Source organism: Lolium rigidum, unplaced genomic scaffold (assembly GCF_022539505.1).
Source record: "Lolium rigidum isolate FL_2022 unplaced genomic scaffold, APGP_CSIRO_Lrig_0.1 contig_34223_1, whole genome shotgun sequence".
NCBI lineage: Eukaryota > Viridiplantae > Streptophyta > Magnoliopsida > Poales > Poaceae > Lolium > Lolium rigidum.
Window position 1 is genome coordinate 242,339 of NW_025900264.1, and position 11,386 is coordinate 253,724.

The 11,386-nt window shown below is 43.6% G+C and overlaps 2 protein-coding genes and 1 non-coding gene across 3 annotated transcripts; 2 read left to right on the forward strand and 1 right to left on the reverse strand.

Annotated features, from left to right (window-relative positions):
- Positions 1-209: 209 nt before the first annotated feature.
- LOC124681126 (RHOMBOID-like protein 2) lies at positions 210-2,984 on the forward strand. The gene is made up of 5 exons (XM_047216079.1): positions 210-493; positions 1,534-1,697; positions 2,055-2,221; positions 2,314-2,561; positions 2,678-2,984. Exons 1-5 carry the CDS (start codon positions 210-212, stop codon positions 2,787-2,789), a joined length of 975 nt encoding a protein of 324 aa, XP_047072035.1. The 3' UTR covers positions 2,790-2,984.
- An 86-nt stretch (positions 2,985-3,070) lies between these two features.
- TRNAK-UUU lies at positions 3,071-3,142 on the forward strand. The gene has a single exon. It is a non-coding gene; the product is annotated as a tRNA-Lys (tRNA).
- A 1,398-nt stretch (positions 3,143-4,540) lies between these two features.
- LOC124681121 (acyl transferase 1-like) lies at positions 4,541-6,382 on the reverse strand. The gene is made up of 2 exons (XM_047216072.1): positions 5,945-6,382; positions 4,541-5,458 (listed from the first exon to the last, which is right to left on the reverse strand). Exons 1-2 carry the CDS (start codon positions 6,380-6,382, stop codon positions 4,541-4,543), a joined length of 1,356 nt encoding a protein of 451 aa, XP_047072028.1.
- Between the last annotated feature and the right edge of the window lie 5,004 nt (positions 6,383-11,386).

An 11,386-nucleotide genomic window follows, 5' to 3' on the forward strand; every position in this document is an offset into this window, starting at 1 on the left:
CTCCGGCCCCGCCCGCCAGCGTGCCACAGGTCCCCGCACCCACCACCACCACCATTACCGTCGCTGTCCCCGTCTCCTCGCTTCCAAGCCACCGTACCCGAGCCAGCCTAGACAGCGCCACTTGACAGACTCACAGACTCCAGCTTCTTCCCCATCCTTCTCCCTCCCTTCCACACCACACCACACCTCACACCGCCGAGCACGCGAGCATGGACGCGAACGGCGCGGAGAAGGGGCGGGCGGCGGCGGCGCCGGCGGGGCCGGGGGCGTACGGGGGCTACGAGGGCGCCGGGGACCGCAAGTGGTGGCCCTGGCTCGTGCCCACCGTCATCGTCGCCTGCATCGCCGTCTTCGTCGTCGAGATGTGGGTCAACGACTGCCCCAAGCACGGCTCCGCGCTCGGCCCCGGACAGCCCTGCGTCGCGGGATTCCTCAGGCGATTCTCCTTCCAGCCGCTCCGCGAGAACCCGCTGCTCGGGCCCTCCTCAGCCACGTACGGTTCCTCCCTCTTCCTTCTCGCTCCGTTCTCTTCTGCTCTGCCATCCCGTCGAATTGGGAGCTTTGGGACGTCTGTTTTGAGGTGGAATTGGGTGGGCGGATTTGGGGGTTTATCTTCATTCTACCAGTTTCATCTAGGACTACGAAATTTATTTAGATTCCTTTTCTTGCCAGCGCTTGCGTTCCTAGCTAATTCCTCCAGTAAAGAAAATTTCGGTTCTTTTTCCGTGATTTCAGCTCGTAATGTTAAAAACCCGGCGTTTTCTTTTTTGCTGGCGTGAACTCTCAAGTGGGACTAGCCGGAGGAAAGCTCCGAGCTTTTGCTTCCGAATTCGGATGCCTTCCCCATCATCTAGTGATTTGGAAGCTCGGCAGATAGGGAGCTGTGTCCTATGATAGATTCTAGCACTTCAGATCTCTCGCTTCAACCGATCTGGACTCTGAACCTGTCGAATTCGATCCCACTGTCCGACCCACTCCACAATTTCATTTACACCTATACCTCTAGTTCGTCCGTACCTACTAGACATTACTATCCCCACCTCAGCGCAAAGCACAGCCCGAAAATGTTCAAGCTTTCTTTGTATTTTGTGCCTGAATCGCTGACGGAGTCAGCTATGATATCTGCTGCTTTTGTTGGGTTACAGCCGCTAATTGACCAGGCTGTGCTGCAGGCGGATGGAATGGATTATGTCATGTGTTATTATAATAAAATAATCTAGTAGATGGATTTCTGGAATCTGTTCTGACTTTTGCGAAAATCTTTCTAGTGGCACTGTTATAAAACAACACGAGCTATCGCGAGACCCTGGAGTTTTCTCTTTGACAGTACCGGCATGCCTTTCTTATTTTAATAATTGCAACTTGTTTACTTGTTGAGTAAGATATTCATTTAGGTTTGCAGCTCACTGACCAGTAACCACCGAAGCTTGATGTTTGTTTTGACTTTGTGTATAGAATCTTGAATTCTATTTCCTCAGTAAGATATTGCAGGATACACGGTGATGAAGTTAACGGCCTTCTCTGTCTTCGCAGTTTGGCGAAAATGGGAGCTCTTGACTGGAACAAAGTCGTCCATCAGAACCAGGGCTGGCGCCTCATTAGCTGCATCTGGCTCCACGCCGGCCTAATCCATTTGCTTGTCAACATGCTAAGCTTGCTGTTCATTGGGATTCGTCTTGAGCAGCAATTTGGGTTTGGTGAGCTTCTTACCATGCTGAATCAGTGTGACTAGCATCATTTGGACAATGTTCTGTTTCTACGTTTGGACATAACTCGCTTGAGTGGCTGTGATCTAGCAACATTTTAATTTTCTGGCCAAACTATCTAAAGAATCTAACATTTAATTACCTTAGAGCTGCTGTGTACTGTGGAATCTGAAGCACAACCCAAATATGTCAGTTCTCAGCTATGGACAATATATATCAAAATTTACGTGAACTATGTTACTGTATTAATATTCAGATGTAGATATAATGGTCGATGTTGAGTGTGTTTATTCGTTGCACTTAACTAATACTGTATGCACTGACACTAGTATTTTTTTTGCTTGCAAGTTCGCATTGGTGCCATCTACCTAGTGTCTGGTTTCGGTGGCAGCGTGCTCTCTGCGCTGTTCCTGCGTAGTAACAATATCTCTGTTGGTGCATCTGGAGCTTTATTTGGGCTGCTTGGGTCTATGCTTTCTGAGCTACTCATGAACTGGACAATTTATTCCAACAAGGTCGACAAGATACAGAAATGCACATGCATTTTCTTCTACCCAGTTGCCTAAAACCTTCATTTTTTGCTTATCAAGTTAATGTGCTATTGCAGGTAGCAGCCATAGTAACTCTTCTGTTTATAATCGTGATCAACGTGGCAATCGGGATACTACCACATGCCGATAACTTTGCTCATATTGGTGGTTTCATCGCCGGCTTCCTTCTGGGTTTTGTTCTGTTGGCAAGGCCCCAATTTGGTTGGATGGAACGCAGTGAGTTGCCACATACTAATCAGCCTCCCAAGTACAAAGCATACCAATATGTTCTGTGGGTTGTGGCGCTCGTCTTGCTGCTTGTGGGGTAAGTCTGACAAACGCAGTACAGTTAACACCATTGAGACAGAGTTATGAACAAGAGATTGCGTCGTGTTAATGCTAGACATGAAACGAGTCTGATACCGGGTATCCGTGTTGCAGGTTCATACTTTCGCTGGTGATGCTTTTCAAGGGCAAGAATGGGAACGATGGTTGCCACTGGTGCCACTATCTGAACTGTGTGCCGACGTCCAAGTGGAAGTGCGATACCTAGGCAGTTTCTTCTTCAGTTTACCGTTCAGTTTTCAGCGAGATATGTAGCATGTGGAGGACCATTTTCATGCTTGTATGTTTGTAGATATGAACTGTAGCCGTCGATTAAGTTTGTTCTTTAGCGAATTATGTAAATTTGTTTGTCACGCACTTGAATTTTATAACTGGAGCTGTCTACTGTGATCTCCCTTGTTTTGATGTTTCGCCAGTCCGTTGTGCCCGTCCTTTCCAGCAGTCCGGAGTTAAAATTACTTTAGCTCGCCTGTCAAAGTTACAAGCAGAGCCGTCCTAGCTCAGTGGTAGAGCGCGTGGCTTTTAACCACGTGGCCGTGGGTTCGATCCCCACGGACGGCGACAGTAAATTTTGTTATTTCATCGTCTTATTTTTTTGGGACTAAACACCAACAAACATAGGCTCTCATTTTTTTGGGACTAAACACCAACAAACATAGGCTCTCATGGTAAGCCGAACCAACTGTGCAAAGGCAAGTTTCAACTCTTAAGATAGTGAAAATGTATTTTGATATTTGAGCAAATTAGCCAGAAAAGCAGATTCACCTCCCACCATTTCTTTTATAGAAAATTCATCATTCATTTGGTATTGTTGATCAAGGGATATTTTTAAAATCGACTGATCAACAGACTGATATACATTCACTTCATAAAGTTTGGTAGCCAATATTTCCACATCTTTTTTGGGACTAAATACCAAAAACATAGGCTCTCATGAAGCACACTGAACAAACTGGGCAAAGGCAAGCCCCAGCTCCAAGACAGTGTAAAATAGTGGTGCGGTTCACAAATTTTGCAGTTTCAGAAATAGGAAATAAAAAAATTCCCATCATTTGGGATGGACGAACTAAATTAGATTCTCCGAAAATAAAATTTTACCTACACTTGGCACATATGTTTTGAAGAGAAATACTTATTACTACATCCGTTTCAAGGAATAAGGCGCATGCGTATTCCAAGACGAACTTTGATCATAAAAATTTAGCAACAAAATCTTGATTATATTATAAGTAATTAGTATTGTCTGATTCGTATTGAAAAGAACTTTTTAATGATACTAATTTTATATAAATAATGCTTATCTATTTAAAGTAATTTTTGGTCAAACAAAAATCACGTAAAACAAGGGCACCTTATTCTTTGAAACGGAGGTAGTATTCACACTTCCTTACATAAAATGGGAAAACAACTATTGCGGAAATTCAATTCGGCTCCCGGGTGCGTACGCTCCCTCTACCAAAAAATCATATTTTGAAATGTCAAAAAATTTGGATAAAAAAATCTACATGTACATCTCCATAATATACGTGCGTTCGTCAAGTTTCACGAAAAACCAATATTTTGTGTGGTCTATATAAAAAAGAGAAAGTTTATCTTGCGAAAAGCATTATTTTTAGCACTCAATTTTGTCTTTTTTACACACGTTACATGATAAGTTGATTTTTTATGAAACGACTTTGTGAGCACGTAGCACGTGAAGATGTACGTGCGAACTTTTAGTTTCAATTCTTTTAAAAAATTAAAATGTATGTAAGATACATTTCGAAATATAGGGAGCATATGCACCCATGTTCCAAAACACCGCTCATGCTATTACACAACTTCCGAGAATCTTTATTCGTACAAACATTGGTCAATGTTTCAACCAAGATACTAAATCACCAAAAAAGGAGTAAAGAACACTAAAAGTAAACTACAAATGTATACAATAGAGTAGACTTGTTGTATGTTCTATCCTCTTCATTTCTTCATCCAAATGGAAATCTCCTTTGTGAACTTCTCCATTACCAATTTTGGCAGTAATATCGACACCACGGTCGAGTCCTCACCATCTATATTCTTACACTTTGTATGATAACTTATCAACTTCGAAGTGAAATCTCCGGCATGCGGTGTGCCAGCAGCAACAAGCTCAGCTTTTCCAAATTGTAATGCATTGCCTCCAACCCACTTTGTATCACTAACCTCATACGTTCTGTCCATGCTAAAAGGTGAGCGCTCTCGCCATAGTGCCATCAAATCTACCATTGACTTCATGCAATCTTTTGTGGTGTCCATCTTGACTTTGCGCATTAGCTCAAGTATATGTGCTAGCGGCTTGGTAGCCAACTCATCGACTGTCACCTCGACCATGGGAGAGAAATGTGCATTTCCATAATAACCACGTGGGACAGCACTTTCACCGTTTATGCTTCTCCCACGTGTATTCAAAGTAAACATGACTCGCACTTTTTGGCTAGCTTTGTAGCCCAATGCGATTGTGCGGCATCGCCACATGACGGCGGTAAGTAGCTCGAATGTTGTTGTAGATTTGGAGAGATGTTCTGGGACATGACTTCTCAAAATCTCCATCTCTTTTGGCCCAAAGAACATATATTGCACTTCCATGCTTTCCGGTGGAGTTGATAGCATCACATCATCTTCCGTGCAATCTAACCCAGGAAGAAATGATTTATATGCTGGGTAGACATGTGAGATGGAGGGTGGCATACGTGCAGTGAAGATGTCTCTTTTCCACACAGGCAAAGTGGTCGGGACAAGTTCACCGCATGCAAAATCGGCTATGGATTTTATAAACTGTAGGATACCAAAACCATCGGCAATGCAATGACACATGTGTAGTCCAATAACGAATCCTCCACATTTAAGTTGTGTCACCTGTGGAACACATCAAATATACAATTAGCACGGACATACTTAGTTGATGATTAATTTAAATATTCCTTCACAACAATGATAGGAACATACTTAGTGCAAACAATCATTTTACTTAGAGGCTCAATCATCTAGTTTTTACAACACCAAATGAACAAAAATAAGCTAAAATAATTTAATAGTTACAGAGTACTAAGTAATTTGCAAATGCATCGAATAACTTTCCAATTTTAAATTGTTTTATTATGATAAACAGAAAATGGTGTATGTGCACTAGTTACCAGAAATGGGAAAAAGATAACGGACAAAACTTGCCTAGACACACATTTTTGTCTGCATGCAAAATTGAAAATTTACTCAAAAGGCAATAAACACTCTGTTCATACCCAATAAGTTTGGAGCGAACCAATAAACTCCACTACTATCGCCCATCAGCTATAGAAGAAAGAACGCAACAAAAGAAAATAAAGTACAATTAAGAAACACTACCTGCAGGAAAAGCAGAGGTTTGCCAACAACATCTCTGGTGTCACCGGCATCCGCCAGGAACTCCTCGACGCAAGGGTACGGCGGCACCAATGGCTGGCCGAGGTCCTCCAACCGCACGTCGGCGGCCGCCTCCACGAACATCAGTCCTTCGCCGGTGCAGTCCACCTCCAGCTTGTTTCCACCGGGAATCTTCCGCAGACGGCCGGCCATCGGGTAGTAGTACACTAATGCCCCCGCTACGGCCGCCTTGATGCCCTTGGCCACCTTGCCCGGCCTGACGCTCTCTCCAGGAGGGCTGCGGAAGAACCCGACGATGGACTCGTAGAACCGCAGCGACCACTGGTCGTCGAGGTCGGAGAGGGCCTTGGTTTCCTGCGGTGTCGGTCTCGCCGGACGCACCAGCTCGGGCTCGCTCCGGCGTGCCGTGAATGTCACCATGGCTTTGTGGTGGTGCGTGTGTTTCAGAGAGAGTGGTAGTGGTGTGGAGTATGGACTACTGAAGCCTGAAGGCAGTGGAAAACTTGGAAGCTGGCTCGTTTGCTGTGGTTTGACTTGAGTTTTGAGCTGTGTACGTCCATCCATATATAGGATGCTGGTGAGGTCATGGCGATGGTGTGTGGTTCAAGGATGGCAAGGATAACTGAGATAGTAGCTCGGGCGTACAAAGTTGAAGTGCCGTACTCTCGAGAATCAAGTCGTGCCGGCGCGACGATTTCTACCTAGTCACGACAACCCGTCAACTTTGATCCATTCGCTGTTACCGCACGGTCTCCGCTGGCTAGCTGCTGCATGCCGGCCGGCCGCATGGCACACGGTATGAGCTAGCTTGGGAGCAAACTCATCGTTCAATGTTGTCACATAAGTTGATTATTTGGACCTACGTACTGAACAAATCTACGGTAAATTCATTTTTCCGCAGCTTGAAATGGGTATGATTTTTGTCGCTGTGTTTACTCGGAATAGTCTTTCACCCGATTTATAAATAAAGATACATGTTGGTCAAATTAATGAAGAAACCTCTTACAAAGCAAGCTAAAAGAAACCACAAACAAGAGGAAATCGAACACTCACTCCAAATCGAGCATGAAAACATGAGAAGCCACACCTAGCACTATTTTTACACTATTTCACTACCTCTCCGCTATCTTTTATGCTATTTTTACACTATTTCACTATTTTTACACTATTTCACGTACTTACTGAGCAAATCTACGGTAAATTCATTTTTCCGCAGCTTGAAATGCGTATGATTTTTGTTGCTGTACGTGTTTACTCGGAATAGTCTTTCACCCTGATTTATAAATAAAGATACATGTTGGTCAAATTGAGGAAGAAACCTCTTAGAAGTCGTTTGGAAGCCAGACTTTCATTTCGTTTGTCGCATTTTAAAATAAATACACGTATTCATTTCATTTACATTGTAATTTCAGAAATGGACACTTGTTTGATTTTCACAGGAATTGCAAATGACAACATAATTCAATATTGAATTTGTAAATGGCTTCCATTGAGAAACGCAAATAACATGTCTCAACTTGGAATTGTGTTTACCTATAACGTCATTTTGCTGGATTTCCTAAATAAAATGACGGCCCAATTATGTGGCATCCAAACAGTCCACCTATGGAATTCCAAAATAAATTTCAGGATTCCAGACCCAAATAATGGATACCAAACGACTTCTTACAAAGCAAGCTAAAAGAAACCACAAACAAGAGGAAATCGAACACTCCAACTCCAAATCGAGCATGAAAACATGAGAAGCCACACCTACCACTATTTTTACACTATTTCACTACCTCTCCGCTATCTTTTATGTTGTTTAACTACACCTCTGCCATTTAACTACACCCCAGCCAATTTTACGCTATTTAACTACACCTGGCTAGCTGATTTTTAATTCTGCATCATTTAGCTTCGAGGCTAATATGCAAATTTGAGGCTCAAGTCACACCTTATCAAATTTGGTTCAAATATATGGAAAAATGGTAAAATGAGCCCATTTGGGAGTACCCACAAACGAGCTATTACCGTACATCTTCTATTAGAAAGATTCATCATTCTTTTGGTAATATTGATCCAAGCAAACTTATTCAGATTTGAATATTTTATCACTGGCTGATGATTCATAATAAATTTGCTTTCCAGACAAAAAACCAATAAACTATCTGGTATAAAATAGGTAACCAAGCCCCTTATAGGTATAAATTAAAGCTCATAATAAAAAAATTCTGGATAAAAGACCAATAACTATCTGGAACCAAATAAGTAACCAACCAGCCTTTATAAGTATAAACTAAATCTCATAATAATAAAAAATCTGGACAAAATATCAATAAACTAACTGGAACCAAATAAGTAACCAACCAGCCCCTTGTGGATATAAACTAAAGCAAGACAAGAGCAATTATCTCAGCGTTCACAAATTTTGCTGATTGGAATAGAGAAAATAAATTTCTCCATCAAATCCATTTTGGCACTAAGTATTCAATGGAATACTCTTATCGGGGTTCAGTTCCATGACACTACAGAGATAAATGTCCTCGATTTTGCAAGATGGAGTCCTCAAATCTGAAGATAGTGAAAGTATTTTTGATATTTTGAGCAAATTAGCTAGAAAAGCAGATTCGCCGCCCACCATTCTTTATACAAAATTCATCATTTATTTGGCACTGTTGATCAAGGGATATATTCAAATCGAATGATCAAAAGACTGATATACATTCACTTCATAAAGTTTGAAAGGAAATATTTTCAAATCGTTTTTTGGGACTAAACAACAACAAACATAGGCTCTCATGAGGCACACTAAGCACATTGAACCAACTGGGCAAAGGCAAGCCCCAACTCTAAGACACTGAACACCAACAAACACAGGCTCTCCTGCAGCACACGGAACTAACTGTGCAAAGGCAAGTTTCAACCTTGGCACACCAAAAGCTACCTTGGCGACAACATCAAAAGGGAGAAAGAAAAAGGAAAAAAAGAAAAGGGGAAAGACATGGTGGTCTACTAGACCTCCGTTTTGGATGAGCTTGGAGCTGGAGTTGGCTTGCACCCAAGATAAGCGAGGACCTTCTTCGAGTTCGGTTTCGCAGCCTTGATCAGCGACTGCCACTTCTTGGTCTCCATCTCTTGCGTGCCGCCAACCCTAGTCCAGTCGACATTTTGTTGGCTATCGGCAACCAGGGCAATAGTGCCTTCCACACCAACCTTCAAACCTTCTTGACGAAGTTTGAGCCCAAGATTTTCGGGAGTATTGAAGCACTTGGCGAGAGCAAGAAACGGCGCGGGTTGTTCTTTCTTTGGGAAGAAGTAAGGGTACAGTTGCGACAATCCCGCCTCAGCTTCAGCAAGACCGTCGCGTGCCTCGTCTCCATGAATCTCAAGGAGAGAAAGCGCGTCAAGAAGGGGATCGTTCTCAGGATCCCTAAGTTTATATTCTTGACCCGTTTTTCCTGCTAAGGCAACAATTTATTGATAAGTAAGTAAGCAAGAAAGGATAAGTTCCAGGAAGTCAAAGTAGTTTGGGCACTTACTGGCAAAACGACGGCTCTGTGACGCCAGGCGCTTGATAATCGCCTCTTCGCGAGAAGATTGTTCGGTCACATGCTCACTTAAAGAGGTTTCCGCCTCATGAAGCCTCTTTCGAAGATCTTCGACGGTGGCGGCCTCTGCCTTAGCCTTTTTGGCATCTGCTTCAGCCTTCTTACGAGCTTTTTCACTTTGCTCCAGTTTACGAGCAAGTGTGTCAGCACGCTTGTTGGCTTCCGCAAGATATTCTAACAAAATAGTCGACATAAATCAGAATCATGACAAGAAAAAGAGGAAGACGTCGATATGCCAAAAGAAGTAGAAGAGTATTACCTTCGGCCTGTTTAGCATAATCGTGGTACCCGACAAATTGGGTACCAAGGTAAAAAGATCGACAGCAAAAAAAAGGAGAAGTAAGCAACTTACGTTATCCAGAAGAGGAGTTGCAGAGCCACCAGGTTGAAGAGCAGATTCTGTGGCTGGCTCGACCCTAGCCCTCTTTGGCGAAGGGACATGGGGGCTTGCAGGTGGAGTTGGATGATCGACGTTCTGTTGAGGAGGCGAAGTTTCCTCCACATCAGGTTGAACATCCGAAACAACTAAAGTACGCGACGTACTCGTTCGAGCAGCCACGTCAATAGGTGGATTTTCTTCCTCGTCACCACTGCAATAAAACGTCGACAATATAAGGAAAAACGACAACAAGTATTTTGCAAGATAAACAACAAAGAGTGATAAAGACTTACGAGCTGACAAGGGCATCCAAGTAAGGGTCGAAAGCTGTCTTCCCTTCGGAAGGACCAACTTCTTCGGCTTTGGAAGTGCCGGAATCTTCGACTTCATTCCTCTTCCTCTTGTTCTTCGGAGAAACAGCAGGAGGAAGGGAGTGTGTCGAGGCAGTGGCCTCAGAATCGGCTTCTTTTTCAGAGGATACCGCAGATTTTCGAGAACCTGCAGCTTCACTCTCAGGGCGAGAAGTACCCTGGTTGTCATCGGTGACATCGGCCCGTTCTTCGACTTCCCCACCTTCAGGAAGGGGAGGAAGAGAAACAAGATCTGGATGGTTCTGCAAAAAAGAAGAATGTCGACAAGAAAGTTATGCAAAAGATGTCAATAAAAGTAAGTATTCGAGAAAAAATAGTTCATACGATAATTACCTCAGGGAGCGCGTTGGTGGCGCTATACGGCTTTACGCGACAAGACGAGGGGACAGGATCTTTCTTGTTGAGGGAGGAGATTTTTCGGACAAGTTTTTCTAAATCCTTGACCGACAAATCCACCGACAAGCGATCCACATCTTTGTCGCCAGCATACTTCCAGAAGGGATTTTTGCGAGCCTGCAGAGGCTGCACTCTACTCCTAAGAAAATAAGCCGTGATTTGGATACCCGATAGTTCTTGTCCTCGGGTATTTTGGAGTTGGTGGATGCGTGTCATCAAGGCTTCTGTAGCCGCTTTTTCTTCGTCGGTAGCCTCTGCATCCCAGGAACGACGGCGACAGATTTTCTCGGTACCATCAAAAGGAGGGATGTTGTCTTCAAGAGAGCCATGATTCTCCTCATGAATGTACAACCATTTTTTGCGCCACCCTTGTACTGAGTCAGGGAACTTGACGTCAAAGTACTCGACGTCAGGGCGAACGCAGATGACAACACCGCCAATGTTGTAGGAAACATTGGGAGAGCCATTACGGCGACAGAAGAAAATGCGTTTCCATAGAGCCCAGTTAGGCTGGACTCCAAGGAAAACTTCACAAAGCGTGATGAAGATTGAGATATGGAGGATGGAGTTGGGAGTAAGATGATGCAGTTGCAGCCCATACATAAAAAAGCAACCCCCGTTAGAAATTGTGAATGGGGGCGGAAAGACCACGGATGAGGTGGTCGACGAAACTGACCCGATACTCCAT